At 66.5% G+C, this 18796-nt stretch overlaps 1 protein-coding gene across 2 annotated transcripts in view; it reads right to left on the bottom strand.

The window, feature by feature from the left end:
* The window catches only part of SHANK2 (SH3 and multiple ankyrin repeat domains 2), a gene marked incomplete at its 5' end in the record, with an annotated part of 177482 nt that overhangs the window by 116012 nt on the left and 42674 nt on the right, over positions 1-18796 (bottom strand). The window contains 4 exons of one of the 2 annotated variants that reach the window (XM_081099536.1): positions 4782-4895; positions 5292-5461; positions 7462-7774; positions 11277-11313. In XM_081099536.1, the coding sequence (XP_080955662.1) occupies positions 4782-4895; positions 5292-5461; positions 7462-7774; positions 11277-11313 (634 nt within the window). Of the gene's footprint in view, positions 1-4781; positions 4896-5291; positions 5462-7461; positions 7775-11276; positions 11314-18796 lie in introns of those variants that run through there. The other variant, XM_081099535.1, reaches the window with a different exon arrangement.

An 18796-nucleotide genomic window follows, 5' to 3' on the forward strand; every position in this document is an offset into this window, starting at 1 on the left:
GGGTGCTATGGAAACAGGAGCAGGCTGCTCCCGGGGACACGCTGCGGCGAAGTGGGCAGCTGCCCGCCCCGCCCCCACAGCTGTTCTCCACCTTCACCAGCAGGTTATCTGGAATAAAGGGTCTCGGCTGCCTCCCTCGAGGTTACGCGATGGCCAATGAGCTGCAGTGGGAAGCACAGTGGATGCTTTGCACATCCTTCCTGTGCTGGGATGTGGATGTGATGGGTGGCACCTAAGCAGCCGCCTTGAGCCATGAGGCAGCCGGTGGCCTGAGAGCCGGTTGAGTCATTCCCCCATCGCCTGTGTCCCCGGAGCCAGAACCTCCTCCCCCGGTGACGGAGCACCGTCTGCCGCTGCCTGTCCCAAGATGAGCCTCGGCGCCCTGGGGGGTGGCCCGTGGCCCGTCCGAGCTCCCGCCCGAGGGCCCTGCCAGGCATCCCGACACCGGGCGCCCAGCGCCTAGAAAGAGGCCCCGCGTCTGCCTCACTAGCGTGAGGCCGGCAGGTCAGTGTCCATGGTGCCTATCAGGACCATGAGTGGCAGGGACCCGTCCACACCACCCCACGGTGCACAGCCACGCCTGTCCCGGGGCCCCCGGAGCCCAGTCACTCATGCGCGGGCGAGAATGGTCTGCCAGCCTCCCAGGCGGGGTGCCCCAGCCCCGGCGCATCCTAGCTCCTGGGGGGGGGGGACTACTCGTCAGATTCGGGGGCAGGTCGGGCAGCAGGCAGAGTCTGAGGCCACTGGGCATCGGCAGGGGTGGGTGGCTGAAGGGAGCTGCTCCCTGAAAACCTCCAGGGCCGAGACCCAGAGAGGCCCTGGCCTGGGAGGCCAACAAAGAGGATTTTTCAGGCCTCGTAAACCCCACCCCTCCCTGCTGCTCACAGCCCTGTTTCTAACAAAGCCTCCCCGAGCGTGTAGGAGTGGGCTCGAGTGAGGGCTGCACAGCTGAACCTGGGGAGCCGTGCATGAGAGGAAGAGTGGGTGTCTGCAAGCACCCCATGCCAGGTCCATCCACCCATCCATCCATCCACCCATTCATCCATCCACTCATCCACCCATCCATCCATCCTCCCATCCATCCATCCATCCATCCATTCATCCATCCACTCATCCATCCTCCCATCCATCCATCCATCCATCCATCCATCCATCCACCCACCCATCAATCCACTCATCCATCCATCCACCCATCCTTCCACCCACCCACCCATCGATCCACTCATCCATCCATCCACCCATCCTTCCACACACCCACCCATCGATCCACTCATCCATCCATCCACCCACCCTCACACCCACTCACCCATCCACCGTCCTCCTGGTTCTCTGCGCTCATGGGAAACAGTACTTGCTGACCGATGGGCCTCGCCAGCGTGTGTTGCCAACTGGCAGGCCCTGACCTTCGCTCCCACCATTTGCACCGATTCAATCTGCTCCAGCTCAAGTTCCTAGGTCCCAGCTCATCACTCGCAGCACCCGGGAGGCCGGTGTCTGGGCTGGTGTCGGTCGGGCTACGCCCACACATTCGGCGGGTGTGTGCAGATGTGGCGTGTGGGGTGACAGGGACCCGAGAATCAATGTCCAGTGGGTGTGTCTGACAGCCGGCCTGCTGGGCGGTTTCCGCGAGGCACTCACCCACACTCGCAGCGGCTCTGCTGGGAACGCACCACCACCACTGCCACTCCACAGAGCAGGAACCGCGGCTCCGAGAGGCTGAGAGCGTGCCACGGCCACACCCGGGGGTCGGTGAAGCTCTGGCCCCGCCCTGTGACCGCACATCAGCGTCCGGCTCCAGGTGTGTGTCCTGTGGACGGGCCCTGAGGCCGACCAGAAGCATCGAGTGCTGACAGGTGAGCTCGCCCCTGACCAGGTAACATCCCAGGACGGTCACTGCCCTCGACTCAGACAACAAACGCCCCCGGCCCCGGGATGGACTGCGTGGCAGGAAGGAGGTGAAGGCAGGCGTCCGCAGAATGTGGACGGGGGAGCAGAGCCCGGCCATGGCCACGCCTCCGCCCCGAGGCTGTGGACGGAGCTGTGCTCCCCCAGCTCACGGCTGAAGCTCGAGCCCAGCATGGCTGCCCAGAGACGGGCCTCGAGGGCGTAATCGGGGTTAAGCGAGGTCGTAGGGCGGCACCTGACCCTATGGGACTGGTGTCCTTGTCAGGAGGGGAGGGGACGCCAGAGCTGCGTGTGGCGGCCACGCGAGGGCACAGGAGCGCAGGCCGTCCACAGCTGGAGGAGAGGCTACCCCTGGACAGACGCTGCCCACGCTGGGCCTGGGGCCTGCGCCTCCCGGACTGTGAGCCACCCGGGTCTGTGGGTTTTGTTGGTTTTTTATACCCTCACCCAAGGATATTTCCCATCGATTTGTAGAGAGTGGAAGGGAGAGGGAGAGAGACAGAGACATCAATGAGAGAGAGACACATCCATTGGTTGCCTCTTGCACATGCCCTGACCAGGGCCAGGGATCGAGCTTTCAATTGAGGTACGTGCCCTTGACCGGAATCGAACCTGGGACCCTTCAGTCCACAGACCGATGCTCTAGCCACTGAGCAACACTGGCCAGGACACTGTGTGTGGTTTGAAGCCCCACGGAGGTCATGTTTAATCACAGAAGACCATTGTAACTGGTTACCCGCCCATGTGGGGGTGAGAGGGTCCCTACCCTGAGGCTGAGCCACACCTCTTCCCTCCAGAACCCCGGGCTGCGGTGTGGCTGTGCAGGGCGACCTCGGACGCAGCTGCACATCCCGTGGAGGCAGGAGGGTCTGAGAGGAGAAAGGGTGGCACCAGCATCCCTGGGTTGCCATGGGAACCAGGGCCAACCACCCAGCTGCTGCGGGGGGCAGAGCGGTGGGGCCTGGGTCCCTGAGCGTCACCGAGAACTGGAGCTCCCCGGGGAACCGGCAGCGCCAGGCGGACCCGGCAGGCCTCTATTTCGGGGCTGGCCCGGCGTGGGAGGCGTGGGAAGCGGCATTTACAACACAAAGCAGCGCGCCCAGGCCTCCGGCTTCCCGTGCGCTTTCATAAAATGGCGTGAAAGAAAGAGGGTGGGCGCGTTCCTGCCACGGCGGCTCACACAACCAGGAGGCCTCGCTGAGTTCAGTTCCCTGAGGGCCCCGCCCCGCCCCGCGGCTGCTGACGAACATCTCAGAGACCAGGCGGAGCCCCCGCCTACATGTTAAATGTCCCCACGGTAACAAAAACATCCTATTTCGCACCCGCCGCCTCTGTGCCGTCGCGCAGAGGGTGCGTGGCCATGTGACGATGGGACTTGTGTTTTCTAGCGGGACTCGGGGAGCCCGGCCCCGAGGGAGCCCCCAGACCCGAGCGGAACGTGGTGGCAGCTCCCAGCGGCACTCGCCTCCGCCTCCAGGCAGAGCTCCGAGCTGGTGGAGGCAGTCCGGGCAGCTGCCTCCCAGCTGGGCCTCCCTGCCCTCTGCGGCCGCGGGTCCGACTCTCCAAGGCGGCCTGTCCCCCACACCCCAGGCCCGGCCCGCATACGCCACCACCCACCCCTTAGCCGCAACCGAGGCGCTCGTTAAGCAGCAGGAAAGCGCGCCAGGTCTGCACGTCTCCGAGGGCGGCCGGGCCGACGGGACTGGCCCTGGACAGCGGGGATGAGAGCCAGCACCCCTCCATGCCCGTGCCTGCGGCTGGGGGCAGAGGCTCCGGGGCGAGAAGGGCAGGACGCTGCGCAGCCACCAGGCGTGGGCTTGTCCGCCCAGCAGCGGGCCCCGCCCCAGCTCACCCTCAGCTGCAGCGTTTCACCGCCACACGAGGGGCCCTTCGGCCTCCTGGTCAGGGCAAGGCCGGTGGCCTCCTCTCCACAAACCCGCAGACCCGCGGGCGCGCACCCTGTCCCGTGTGAGGGGCTGTCCCGGCCTCCGGATCCCGGACACCAGGCGCACGGGGAGGGGCACGCGCGACGGATGGCAGTTCCCCGCAGAACGCGTCAGCTCGGGGGCCCCCTCTCCGGGCTGAGAGTCCGCACAGAGGTGAGTTGCTGTGAACCGGGCACACCCGTCTCCCGCGCCCAGAAACACAAAACCAACGACTTCCCATCCGCGACCCTGTGCGGGCACCACCTCCGCCCGCGCATCACGGCACCTCCTTTCCGGTGGATGACCGACTCCGAGCCCTTTCGGGATCTGTGCTTGGGACCAGCCAGGGGCCAGCCAGGGGCCAGCGGTCCACACAGGGGACGCAGCAGAGCCATGGGCCCGAGGTGAGCGTGGCGGCCCTGATGCCCGCGCTGAGCGGCTCCCACCCAGAGCCCGGGCGGCCAGGGGCCCGGCTGCTCTAACAAGACACCCCGGCTCGCCTTCCCCGACTCTCACACTTTGCTCAGCACCACCAGGCAGGTGGCCTCTCAGCCTCTCCGTTGATTTGACGCCTCGGCCCCAGGTTTAAAAGGTCCCAGCAGGGCCCCCTCGGGAGCCCCAGAGCCGGACACAGCTCCCTTCGAGAACGCCGGCCGCTTTGAGCGTTTTTATAGAGACATGGACGCCTGTTTGCGAGGTGGGCACCGGAGACCACGAGGGATCTGGAGCAGGTGCCCTGGCACGGGCACCGCACAGCCTCCTCCGTACACGCTCCATGCACCGCCGCGCACTGTCTCTGGTCCGGACAGAGCCCGCGGGACTGCACCCACCTGCGGGCCCTTGTTCTGAGCCCAGTTCCTCCGGAACTACACACCCGCCGGCTCCCCCAGCACGCACCGCGGACCCGCCGCCCCTCGGACCGCCGCCCGCCCGGCCGCAGAGGCGCCTCACCTGCCTGGCTGTCCCGGGGCCTGCCCTGCACCTCCTCCACGCACTCGGCCGGGAACCATCCGATGTGGCCGCGGGCGCTGCCTTCCCAGAAGCCCCCTTCGCCGATGCTCAGGACTGGAGACAAGGACAGGACAGGATGGCGTTAGTGGGAGGGGTCGGGCTGGGAGGGCCTGGGTGAGTGGGTGTGGGGGGCTGATGACAGCCAGGCCTGGGGGGTCAGCAGGCCGGCGGCAGGCTCTGGCCCATCGACCTGTGCCGGGACCTCTGCCAGCACAGCTTCTCCGGGAGGCCTCCGGTTTCCCTCGACGCCCCAGACGTCCCCTCCCTGCGCTCCCCAGGGGAGTCCTGTTCCACGTGGGCGCTGTCCCCTAACACAGCGGGGACACGGAAGCTGCGCCCCGAGAATGGCCGGGAGCCTCACTCTGCTCCCTCCTGCCCGGGGCTCCGAATCTCCCACAGGGGACGCACCCCAACCTCGCCCCAGAAGCAGAGGAGGGCCTGGACACTGACCTTTGACCCTGTCCCCACGGTGGAGGGGGATCTCGCCGTCGACCTGGGGTTGGTATGGCTTGACGACGACGAAGAGCCTCCCGGGCACCGCGCTGTACAGCTTCCGCTTGGGCCCCGGGTACGGGAAGGCGGAGGGCGCGTCCTTGTTGGCTCCGGGCGGGAAGGCCGGCCTGCGAGGGAGGAGCAGAGGGGGGTCACGGCTGGTGACAGAACAGGGCACACGCAGAGCTGCAGCCAGCCGCTCCCAACGACGGCCGGTGGCCAGCAGTCCCATCGCAGCTCCGGCCTGAGCTGGGGCTAAAGACGAGCAAGGGCCCTGGGGCAGCATTCGAGCTTAAAAGACCAAAGCAGATCCAGGAACCCCACCTGGGCGTGTCCCCACGGAGCGCGAGCAGGGACCCTCACCGGCCTCTGCGCACCCACGTTCACAGCCGCCTGAGTCACGGCAGCCACGACGTGGGAGCAGCCGCGTGTCTGTGGACGGAGGGTGGAACCCCGCATGCGGCCCATCCACGCAGACTAGTACGCAGCCATCACAAGGAAGGGCGTTCTGACACCTGCTCCCGGTGGAGGGGCCGTGAGGGCGTTACACAGAGTGAACAGGCCAGACACAGAGGGACGAACCCCGTGTGGTTCCCTCGTAGGAGGCCCTCAAACGTCAAGTTCACAGTAGGAAGTAGGTGGTGGATCCTGAACGCTGGGCGGGGCAGGGAGGCCCTGAAGGGAGGGGAGAGGGCCGGGCGGGGCAGGGAGGCCGGCTGACAGGGGTCACCAGCAGGGGGTGCTGGCTGGGCCCGGACAGCTCCCCTGGTTGGGGCAGGCAGTGGCCCACGTGTAGGGGGCTGTCCGCCCTGGGGTTAGCAGCGGGCACACGGGATGTAGTCCTGCATCCGGGCGAACCAGAGGGTCAGTTGCTCTGCCCACAACCTGTTACAGAGGGAACGGCCCGGTCCCTACCCAGCCTGGACGTGGATTTGAGCTTCACCCGAGGGCCAGCGTGGAGCAGCACTGCCTCTGTGCAAGGCCCCCTGGCCGCACTCACGGGTCCGGGAAGACCCTGGGGAGCAGGCTCTCCATGACCCTCACCTCACAGGCGCCAGAGATGAGCCCCAGTGCGGCCCCGGCCCAGGGGGGGTCCAGGCCACGTGTCAGGGAGCCCTGGTGTCGGCACTCAGGGCAGGCTGGCTGCTGTGATTCTCACACACACACAGCGCATGAGCACAGACACACACATGTAACACAACTGCATACACATGCACACAGTGCATGAAAACACACATACACACACGACACAAATGCATGCACACACAAAAGTATGTGCAACCACATGCACACACAGTGCATGAAAACATGCACACACAGTGCCTGCATACATGTGCACACAGTGCTTAAACACACAAATGCATGCACACATACACACAAGAACATACAGACATGTGCACACGGTGCATGAAAACTCATGCCCATGACACAAATGCATACACAGCACACACACAAGTACGTGCACACACGAGTGTATACACACACGAGTGTATGCACACACAGTGCATGAAAACACGCATGTGTACAGCACAACTGCATACACACAAGTATATGTGCACACAGGGCATGTACACACCGTGCATGTACACACATGTGCATGCAACGCCGTGCACGCACTTGTGAACACAAATGTGCGCCCATGCACACAGAAACGCTCACAGAGAAGCACAAAGACACATTCACATGCACACACAAGTGCACACAAACACACGCACATACACCCACACGCACAGGGACACTCAGGTAGGGCCCGTCACAGGCCCGCTGCTGCCCTCGCTCCGCGAGCCGTGTTTGCTCTGCCGCTGCCGCAGGCCCCGCACGGCGCCCGTGGGAGCTCACTAGCGCTCGCACGGAGGAAGGGGACGCGCTCCTGAATCACAGCCGTAATCCCAGCGAGGGGTGCGAGAGGGGTTTCCTGCCTAGGGGGGACCCTTTCACTCAGCTTTGACCCGTTCTTAGCACCGGGGACGTCTCCCTCGAGGGACTCAGCCAGAATCGAGACCCAGCCGCCCGCACGCCCCGCGTCCCAGACCAGCCGTGTGATGTGCGAGGTCCTCCTCTCGCCGGTCCCCACGGAGCCCCGACTCCACACCCTTCCCGCCCTCCCCGTCCGCCCCGCCCGCCTTACCCCACGTGCCAGGGCTGCAGGGGCCTCTTGCCATCCTCGCTGGCGCCGCCGAGCCGGTTGAGTGACGGCGAGCGGCTGCGGGGCCCGGGCACGTAGCCGCCCACAGTCCGCGGGCCCCCGTCGGCCGGGCCGGGCACGGGCTGCAGCAGCTGCGGCGAGAGGCTGCGGTGCGAGGCGGGCCCGGCGGCCCAGTCGGGCGCGTTGGCGTGGAGGTTGTTGTCGCTGTTGGAGCGCAGCAGGACGCGGGGGGCGGCCAGCGTGCTGGGGGCCCGGCGCCTGCGGTTGGTGTACGCCGGGGCCTCTCGGAAGGGCACTGGGGGGAGAAGGGGGAGGCCGTGAGCACGTGGCGCCGTGGCCTCGAGGGGGCGCACGCGAGCCGAGCGGAGGGCGCCGTGAGTTCTGTGAGGCCCCGCGGGCCCGTGGACAGAACGCACCGGCACAGAAGCACGGACGGGAGACGGAGCGTGTCCGCGTTACACGGAGGCTCAAGCTCAGCGGCAGATGGAAGGGACGCGGGTCCGGCTTCCATGCAGCCTGTGAACAGGGGCGCACCCTGAAGCAGCGCAGACACGTGTGAGGACGTGGCCGTCTCACCACGTGGCCAGGACACGGAGCAGCCACAGAGTCCCTCCCACAAGACCTGGCCCCGGGATGGGCTGAGGGGTCCCCCCCTGATATCCAGGCGTTGGAACCCGGACCCCCGAGAGCTCAGAGCGTGACCCTATTTGGAGACGGGACTTTAAACAGGTGACTGAGGTACAGTGAGGCCACGGGGCGGCCCTGACTCAGTGTGACTGGGTCCTCCGGAGAAGAGGGGACCAGGACACGACACCCAGAGGGGCCCTGTGGGACCCGGGGAGGAGGCAGCGTCCACACGCCCGGGAGAGAGGCCTGGGGAGGAGGCAGCTGGGTCTCGGGCTCCGGCCTCCAGGACGGGGCAGTGTCGGGGGGACATTGGCCAGTGGCCCCCGGACAATGACGCGGCCTCAGACCTGCCGGGTGGAAATAGCCGGCTCCAACCCCAAGCACGCTCCTCCCTCCGCCATAGACGGGGACTCAGCAGCGTGAAGGGGGGGGTGGGGGGCCTCGCCTGGCTTCCTCCTAAGCTCAGGCCAGAGGCAGGGCCCTCAGGGCCCAGGGACTCAGCGGGACACTGCCCCCGGGAGGGGGACGGGGACGGGATGGGGAGGGACTCAGGAAGGGGAGACAGGAAGTGTCCTTCCCAGAAAGAGGCGTCTACAGAAGAGCAGCCGTCCAGGCGGGGAGGTTGGGGGGATAAGACGCCAGTGACCCCGGCTGCAAGGGGCACGGCTTCCTTCGGGCCTGACGCCCCGGCAGCTTTCCCGCTGCCACACGCCTGCAGGCTGAGCCCGGGCGCTCTCCCACGGGCGGGCACAGGCTCCCGCATCTCACAGGGAGGAACGGCTCCAGGCGCTCAGCACAGAGTCCTGGATGGCCCCCCGCCGCTGCCCAAGCCCGAGGCTGCGGGGAGCAGTCCGCACCAGCCTGCGTGACGCCCTGCTGCCAGCCCCGCCCACAAGGACACCAGAGCTCGGGGGACAGAGGTGGCACCGGCAGAGATGGCAGAGACGGCTGTGAGCCCATGCACCCTCGCCACCTGTGGGGGGCGGGGAGGATGGCAGGGGCGCCTGGGGGGCAGAGGTGGAGGCCCTGGGGGGCGCTCGGAGGGCAGGGGATTCCTGAGGACACACGGGACGGAGCTCACGTCCTGGGGGCAGCGAGGAGACCTGGGAGGGACCCGTGGGAGTCACTCTGCTTCCTCCCACAGCCTCTGCCCGGGGAGACACCCACTGAGGTGGTGGGAGGGGGGCCAGGCTCCCCGCCAGAACCCCATCCACGCGACTCCCCAGCGCAGGACCCGGACGCCTGTTGCCCGGAAGGCGGCCCGGGAAAGGCTGGTCGTCCGTGGCCCTGTCCCGGGGCCGGAGGCGTCAGCCAAGGCCTCCCCACTGGCCGGACAGGTCTTGTTCGGGGGAGTCCCCAGCGTGTGCCTTGCTGGTCGCGAGGGAGAACACACGGCGTCGCTGTCTCAGGGCAGCCGGGCCGGAGGGACCGTGGCCGCCGCGCGTGGCCGGTGCAAGTGGCGGCTGTGGGTGGCGAGGCCTGCCGGGCACAGGTCTGCGGACCGGAGGCCACAGCGAGCCGACACCTCCCACAGGTGGGCAGAGAAAGTGGCCACAGAACCCCAGCCCCCGAGGCCCTCCGGCCCACAGCAGCAGGGCTCACGCTAATGCGGGGAGGGGACCCCGGCTCCAGGGGGCACCCCCAGACCCGGAAATGCCTGCCTCTCTCGACCCCCAGCTCCCAGCTCCCAGGGGGGGCAGTCACGTCTGCTCTCTGACCTACGTCGCTGGGAAGGGTTAACGTCCTTTACAGAAGGGGGCACAGGGCGGGGGGGGGCACCTGCTTGCACTCAGACGGACTCAGAGGGGAGAGACGTCTATGAAATAAGGGCACAGACCAGAGAGCACCTCACACCACCGTCCCCGGCCCAGGGCCCCACACTGGCCCGGCCGGTGGGGCTCAGGTGAGCGTCGACCTAGGAACCAGGAGGTCCTGGTTCAGTTCCTGGTCAGGGCACATGCCCGGGTTGCAGGCTCGGTCCCCAGTGGGGCCGTGCAGGAGGCAGCCGGTCCGTGATTCTCTCTCACCATGGATGTTTCTCTCTCTCCCTCTCTCCCTTCCTCTCTGAAATAAAAAATAAAAATAACTAAAAGGTCCCCGCACTGGGGTGGGTCACAAACACGGAGTGCCTGGGTTACTCATGCGAGAGAGGAACACGGACACAGGATTCCCACGGACACAGGATTCCCACGGCACAGGCTGCGGGGCCCCCGGGGAAGGGCCGGCCGCCTGGGAGATGAGGGGACGGAGCCCGGGACCTTTTCAGGTCGGTCCTGCTGGGCGCCAGCGAGTCACTGAGGGGACGGACGGACGCGCACAGGTGACTTGGGGGGGGAGGGGCTCGCTCTGTCACCGAGACCCATGGCACCAGCGTCCCTGTCTCCGCCGCCTATTTCACAGCCTCCCCAACTCCTCTGAAGCGCCCCAATCTTCACCAGCCTGCCCAGCCCCAGCCTCTCCTCTGATGGGCTCCCCGGAGGGCGTGTGTGCGTGTGTGTGTTTGCATGTGTGTGTGTGCGTGTGCATGCATGTGCGTGTGTGTGCGTATGTGTGCGCGCGCATGTGCGTGTGAGAAAAGGGTTAAAAACACCTGCTTTCCCGCCTGGCAGCGATTCCCATCCCCCGCGGCTTCCTCCTCCCGGGCGGGCGGGCGGCCCGAGAACTCTCTCTGGTGGGGCTCCCCTCCCCGTCCTCCTGGCACTTATTACACGTTTCTGTCCCCAATAAAAATTACACTTTCCAAGTCCTCCGCGAGGCGTCCCCACCCCTGCCACTGCCGCCCGGGAGCCCGCTGTGCCCCGCGCGCCCTGACCTCCCCGTCCTGGGCTCACCAGCCTGCGGGCAGCGGGCAGACCGGAGCCCCAACTTCCCTTGTTTCCCTGGAACTTAGTTCCGAACGTGCCCCGGGCGCCGTCTCCGGGCTGCACGCTCTGGAATGCGGTCCTGCCAGGGACCGGGACTCGGGGACAAAAATACAACCGGCCGCGCGGTCAGGGGGTCGCCACGCCAGACGCGGGATGGAGCCCGCCCAGCGGATACGGTTACGCCCTCACACGGGGCGAAGGACCAGCAGTTCCAGGAGGAGCCGAGCGCCCCCCCACCGCCCCCCCCAGAACCCGCGCGAAGGGCTCCCCCAGGCACCGCGTGCCCGCGGCTCCGGCTCCTCTTACCTTCCCTCTTGCTGAAGGCATTTAACAAAGACTTCATCTTCCCTCCGGCTCGGGCCGCCCGCTGCTCATTATATAACCTTCTCGGCGGGGGGACAGGCGAGCAGCGCCGTCCGGCCCCTGGGCGCCGGGGCAGCCTGGACCCGGGGCGCGGCGGCGGGCGTCTGGGCACGGCGTGCCTCCGGGCATCGCTGGGCATGCCAGCCCCGGCGCGCCGCTGCCAGAGCCCACCCCATAGTCTGCCTGTCCGCTGGGAGCCGCTCAAGCCCGGCGGCCTCTCCACGCGCCCGTCATGTGAGCGCCGCTACCCTGCCTTTGTGATCCGCGCGGCGCGGGCGGGGGGAGCAGGGGCCGGGCATCCTCGGGCATCTGCCAGCCGGAGCCGGGGATCCCAGGGAAGCCGGCCGGTGCCCGGGCCACGGCTGCTCCCACACGCCCTCGGCGCACTGTCGGCACGCACGGCGCTGTCCTGGCTGATTTTCCTAGAAAAAGCCAAGTTCCCTTTGGAAGTGCCGCGTGCTTGGCGGCGGCAGGGGCAGCGAGCGCGTCGGAGGCTGAAGCAGCCCGTGCCGAGCCTCACGCGGGACCGCGCTCTGGGCAGCCCGCCCGCCTCCGGAATCTGCCGTGACCCAGATTTCCCTTCAAAGGACTCAGCCACGGAGTCGTCCCTCCCCTGGCTCAGCCCCACGGCGGCGATTCCCCTGGAGAAACCAGAACCCCCCTTTAAAGGGAGATGAGACAATTAGACGGGCGGCGCGCCCTGATTCTGGCGGCGGATTAATGAGCATCCTCACGGTCACATTAGCATCTCCACCCGGCAGGATCCTGGAGGGAGGGGGGGCCGGGAGGGATGGAGGGGGGCCAGGAGGGATGGAGGGGGGCCAGGAGGGAGGGAGGGTGGCCAGGAGGGACGGAGGGGGGTCAGGAGGGACGGAGGGGGGCCAGGAGGGAGGGAGGGGGGCCAGGAGGGAGAGAGGGGGGTCAGGAGGGATGGAGGGGGGCCAGGAGGGAGGGAGGGGGGCCAGGAGGGACGGAGGGGGGCTAGGAGGGAGGGAGGGGGGCCAGGAGGGACGGAGGGGGGCTAGGAGGGAGGGAGGGGGGTCAGGAGGGACGGAGGGGGGCCAGGAGGGAGGGAGGGGGGCCAGGAGGGACGGAGGGGGGCTAGGAGGGAGGGAGGGGGACCAGGAGGGACGGAGGGGGGCTAGGAGGGAGGGAGGGGGGCCAGGAGGGACGGAGGGGGGCTAGGAGGGAGGGAGGGGGACCAGGAGGGACGGAGGGGGGCTAGGAGGGAGGGAGGGGGGCCAGGAGGGACGGAGGGGGGACAGGAGGGTTGGAGGGGGGCCAGGAGGGACGGCGGGGGGCCAGGAGGGAGGGAGGGGGGCCAGGAAGGACGGAGGGGGGCCAGGAGGGAGGGAGGAGGGAGGGGGACGAGAGCTCTCCCCGTAACACACACCGACAGGCAGGACGCCTGGGGCTCAGGGCAGTGGCAGGGTCACCCCTGAACACAAACGGGGCACCGGGGGCCGGGCTGCACCGCCTGCGCGTCTGCTGCTGGGCTGTGATTAAGCGTGCGGGTTCCTGTTGCTAAGAGAACTGCTTCCCAAATTAGAGAGAGAGAGAGAGAAAGAGGGAGAGGGAGGGAGAGAGAGGAGGCAAAAACAGCAACAGGAACGTGTGAGTGGAGGTCCGTGGGTGACAGACCTGTGACAAGGATGGCGGCTGGAGGCGCGCGGAGAGAAGGGAGCCCCAGTCTGCGCCCTGTATCAGCCGCATTCAAATCTCTGAGCCTCCCAACGGCCCCGAACGACACGGCCGTCCCCATGGCGCTGGCCCCGGGGACCCCTCGCCCCGACACCCAGCCCGGAGCCCCGGCAGCGCTAAGAGGTGCCCGGACGCCAACCTGCCCGGGGGCTTTACCCTCATCCCCATGGCCTGTCCGCACACATCACCTCCTCGGGGCAGAGGTCAGTCCCGCACGCACACCCAGGACATGTGCTCGGGGATCCCCAACAAGGGCCTGGCCGCGCCCGCAGGGAGCCTGCAGCGCGACCCGGGCACAGGCCATGTGGGCCTGCGAAGGCCGGAGGGTCGTCGGGCTTGTGGCCACAGGCCCGGCCGCCCGCCTGGCTGGGACATCTCAGCGGCCACGGCGACCAGCGCAGGGAGCCCCTCTCTGGAGGGGGGTCTGGCCATGTGCGCCCCACGAACACTCAGGCTCAGGGAACCCTCCGGGGGCGTGGAAGGCTCGCGATGCTCACCCCGCCTCCATCTGTCTGCGTGGACACCCTCCCAAAATCACGGAGCGCATTGCTCGCCAAGTTCCCTCGCGGCCGTGGCAGTGAGCAGGGGCGCGGGCAGGGTGTGTGCAGACGGGGCGGGGGCCTCGCCGAGGCCCACAGAGGCCCCACCATCCCAGGGAGCCCCGCTGCTGACACGGGGACCTATGAAGGGCCCACCTCCCACCCCACTGAGGACGGAGGAGAAGAGGGACGGAACCGAGTTCCCCAAACACACGGGTACCACTCGGAGCAGCGAAGGGACCTGGGGTCTCTGTGAGGACGTCAGCCAGGACCAGGCGGGCGAGGGGCAGCCTCAGCCCCACCTCCCCTCCCCACGCACCACGCCCACCACGGCTGTGGGCCCAGGGAGCCAGCCGGAGGGCAGATGAGACCCCGTCCCCGATCAGACAGCGCAGGGAGGGGCGTGAGGCCTGTGGGCACAAGCACCCCTCACGGAGGAACCCCATCTCTTGGTGAGCAGATGACGTTTCCAGTCCGCGTGTCCAGGAACCTGGGTGAAAACTTCAGGGAAATTAGGAGCTGTAGTCCCAGCAGACGCACGTGAAGGCCCACTGCGTGCCCAGGCTCTGCCCCGCAGAAACCCTGCCAGGGAGATGGGCATCCCCAGCCCCCGCCTACCTCACCCACTGAAGGCTCCCTCGCACAGGCAGGCACGCTCTCCTTGATTACCCCCAGCAACGGGGAGCTCACTACCTGTGGGCAGTGGTTCTCTCTACGTATTAGACACAGGCTGGGGGCGCCGGCTCTGGGCCACAGGACCCAGTCTCCCCACGGAGACCCCCTCACCTGCATTAGAAGCCCCGGCGCCACTCCGAGCCCTTCACGCTCTGACCACAGAGACGCAGCTTCGACCCGGGTGCCCTTGGGAAGTTGGGCGGCAGCGGTGGACGGAGGGGGACCTGCTCTTGGCCCCTCCCCTCCCCCACCCTCCTGCAGAGCCTGGGAAGCAGCTAACACCGTCTCCATCTTCCAGACGAGACCAGAACGACAGAGTTGGAGGCCCACGGTGAAAATTAAGACGAAGAGGGAAGCCAGGCCGGTGGGGCTCAGTCGTTGAATGTCGACCTATGAACCAGGATTTGAGTTCGATTCCCGGTCAGGGGCACGTGCCCAGGTTGGGGGCTCCATCTCCAGTGTGGGGCGTGCAGGAGGCAGCCGATCCATGATTCTCTCCCATCATGGATGTTTCTCTCCCTCTCCCTCTCCCTCTCCCTTCCTCTCAGAAATCAATAAAAATGTATTTTTTTTAAAAAAAAAAAAAGACAAAGAAGGAAGACGGAATTGGAAACCCATTTCTCCCCCAGGCCCAGCTGTCGCTTCTCCGAGTGGCTCGCCCGGGACACCCCGTGGAGGCCCCACCGAGCTCCGAGGCCCGCGGGGGCCATGGGGTTGGAGACGCCCGAGGCCCAGTGCCCAGGCGTGGCTGAGCCCCCTTCCACCAGCTGACACCCCGTTCCCACCCAGGGCCCTTCGGGGAGGACGGCGGCGGCGGCCGGACGCCGTGCTGGTCACATCCCTCCTGGCAGAGGTGAGGCTGGGTTTCATTCCAGACGTGGGAGTGGGAGGGGACTTGGGGCCGAGCTGGCGGAGGTGAGGCAAGCGGTAGGGGGGGTGGGGGGTGGGGGGATCGGACGCTGCGTGGGGAACCCGCCCCCCTGCCACTCACCCACGTCTCCTGCCCACCCTCCCCAGGGGCTGTTCCAAAGGCCGAAACCCAGGAGGAAAATGAGCTGGAGGCCCCCCAGTGAGGAACTCCAGGAAGGAAGAGGGTCACCCCAAGTCACCCCACACGGTCAGCCTCCAGGCCTGGCCTTCAGCCACCACCGCAACCCCCATGCCCAACCCCAGTGCCAGCCCCTTGGTAAGAAACAAGGAATAATAAACACATAAATGAGCAATAAAAATAAAAAATGTGTAAGCCATGCGCTCCCAGCCCCCAGGATCCGTGCGGCTGGCGCTCTGCCCCCCCGCCCCCCCCAGCCCTCACGCGCTCAGCCCTTTATTTGCCGCGTCTTTTGACAGCTGCCTGACAACAGGCTGAAAATAATTCCATCTCTTGTATAAAAACGGCTCTTCCCACAACAGAACGTTTCAGGGCCCGGTCCTGGTGGGGAGGGAGCGCCAGGTGCCGGGCACCTCGGAAGGTCTGGTGGGCCCACGATGACAGGCCCCCCCCCCCCGGCTGTGGTCCTGGGGCGGGGGGTAAGGGGGGGCAAGGACGTGGGGAGAGAATCAGACATGGGAGCCCAGCAGACCCGGGCTGGCTCTGTCTCACTCCCGCGGTGGCCATCGGTGGGTCAGGCACCCTGGCCCTCAGTTTCCCCATCTGGAAAATGGGAATAACCCAGCTCATTCCCAGCGTTGGTGGTGGGGTCACCTGAGTTGTGTTTGAAGCACAAAGGGGGTGGGGGGGCATTGAACTTCCAGGTTGAGTCCTGGCCCCTCCCGGCCCTGTGGCCACGGCACCTCCCTGTGGCCCCATGGCCCAATGGCCACGGCACCTCCCTGTGCTTCCGTTTCCTCATCTGCCCAACGGGGACTGAACGGTGCCGCCTCACAGGAGGTCGGGAGGGTCACGTCACTCGATGTGGAAAGAGTGCCTGCACCATGTCGGTGTCAGCAGTCGCTAAATGCACACGGTTAACTTTAAACCGTCCGTAAGCGCAGCGAGGTGACCTCCCCCGGCCCCCCACCCCCGGCTCCGTGTTCACAATAAGCCCTCCCAGGTGCCTCGGACGCATGTCCAGGATCCTTGCCATGTCACCTCCTCCAGGAAGTCTGCCTGGCTAGCCAGGCACGGGACAGGCCCCTCTCAGGGCTCCCTGGCTGCAGCGCATTTCCTGGGCTCAGGAGACGTCCAGCTGCTTGAGGCCATGGGAGGCCCAGCAGTGCCCCCCCCCCCGTCGCTGCCCTGCCAATCGGAGGTGCTCCCTACAGCACTGGGTGAATGAACGGCTGAGTGAACGAACCAGTGAAGAGAGGGGTGAGCCCCAGCTTTGAGTGCGCGGGGTGCGGGGTGCTATTTGGGGCACAGCAGGCTGATCCCCGGCACCCAAAGCCCCCTCACTTCTCTGCCCCTTTACTGCCCCCTCACACCTCCCTGCTTCTGCCCAGGGACCTGCCGGCTCGCAGGGACCACGCCGCCCTGCTGGCCCGGCACCTCCTGGCTGGGTGGGGCCGGCTCCACGGAGCAGCTGCGAGTGGCGGGACCCCAGGCTGGCCACCCCGTTCCCAGGCCTGGGCACCGGGGACCCCCCCACAGCCTTCGGACCTTCTTTTCCTGCATCAACAAGACAGAGCGGCCCTGGCTGGTGTGGCTCAGTGGACAGAGCGTCGGCCTACAGACCAAAGGGTCCCGGGTTCGATTCCGGTCAAGGGCACGTCCTCGGCTGCAGGCTCCTCCCTGGCCCTGGGAGGCCACCAATCGCTGTGTCTCTCTCACATCAATGTTTCTCTGTCTCTCCCTCTCCCTTCCACCCTCTATAAAAAAATCAATGAGAAAATGTCCTCAGGTGGAGATAAAAAATAATAATAAATAAAATTAAAGACAACAACACAGAGCAGAGTGGGCCCTACTGCCACTGAGGCCCCGGCTGCCCTGGCGGACAAGGCTGGGCGCGGGCAGGGCGGGCGGGGACCCTGGCGTCCCAGGTGGCAGCGCTTTCCTCTCGTCCCCGAGGCCGAGGCCGCGCCTCCTCTGGCCGCTGCTCCGGTGGACGGTGGACGGTGGAGATGCGGGGAGGCCCAGGCAGTGTCCGTCTCAGCACAAATCCGGGGCGGCACTAGCCTCTCTCAGCCAGAGCCCACGGGAACCGGAAGGAAGCCGCAGAGCGCCAGAGGGTCGCGGGGGCCCCGGCCACACCTGCTGAACCTTCCAGAACTGAACCGAAGGCCTCGGAGACGGTGAGCGAGGGGGGCCCTGCCCGGAGCGCAGGCAGGTCCCGGGAGGGCGCCAGACCTGGATCCTCCCGCCCGCGCCCACCTCGCGGCTGTTTAAGTATTAGTCGGCAGCGCGTCCCCACCGCACAGTAACTGCTCAATGAATCACGCTTTATAAATAACACGCCATCTAAAAGGCGTCTCGGCAGCGATGCGGGGGCCTCTGTGAGCAGAGCTGGGGTGTCTGCTGCGAGCCTCGTCCCAGCCTGTCCAAGGGGCGCGGGGCGCGGGGTGGGGCCTGTGGAACCCGGCACAGGGGGAAAGGGGGCGCTCTCGCTCTCGCTCTCTTCCTGGCAAGGGTCCCACCCTACAGCTGTCTGCCTTGTGCCTTTAAGCAGTTATTGTTGCTATTTTTACATCTTATCCAGGGTTTGTTATTATTTTTTTAAATATATTTTTATTGATGTCAGAGAGGAAGGGAGAGGGAGGGAGGGAGAAACATTCATGATGAGAAAGAATCATGGACCAGCTGCCTCCTGCACGCCCCACACTGGGGACCGAGCCCACAACCCGGGCCTGTGCCCTGACCGGGAATCGAACCCTGACTTCCTGGTTCCCAGGTCGACGCTCAACCACTGAGCCCCGCGGGCCAGGCCGGGTTTGGTACAATCATCAGAAGGAGGGTTGCGTTTGTCTGACATGAGCTGCTCAGCTATTCACGGTGGTGAAAGTCATGGGCACAGAAACATACATTGAGCTAGGAAGGGCCCCCATCACACACCTGCGCACGCGCGCACACATGCACGTGCACACACACACAACACACTATCTGGCAGCGAGCTCCTATCTCCATGCACAGGGGCAGCAGGGGAGCCTGGGGTGGAGAAGGTGAGGAGTCGGAGCAGCCAGAGGCGGGAGCGAGGGGCCTGGGTGTGCGTGACCACTGACCACGCCAGCCGAGAGGCGGGGCCGACGCTCCCAGCACCGTGGGCGTCCTCGCAGCCCGGCAGGGAGGGGGTCACAGACACAGAGGAGGCCTCTTCCACCCGAGAAGCCACCCTTCACCCCTTTCCCGCAGCCCCGGGGGCCGGACGCGCGGGCAGGTGCGCGCGATGCCCCCACCCCCTCTGGTCGCGGTGTTCGCCGTGGAAACCTGGGCAGGTGCCAGGACGGGGACGCCCGGAGCATGCGCTCCCGCGCCAGCCACCGCCTTGCTCCCGCCTCGTTAGCAGATCCGGAGACGCGGCTCTGGGAACTAATTAAGCCGTGGTGACCGATTTCACCTTCAAACGAATTCCTTCCAGGGCCTGGCTGGCAGCGCGGTTTTTATTAGTTGCCACCTCC

The sequence above is a fragment of the Myotis nattereri genome, assembly GCF_964212035.1.
Source record: "Myotis nattereri genome assembly, chromosome: 9".
In the NCBI taxonomy this organism is placed as follows: Eukaryota; Metazoa; Chordata; class Mammalia; order Chiroptera; family Vespertilionidae; genus Myotis; species Myotis nattereri.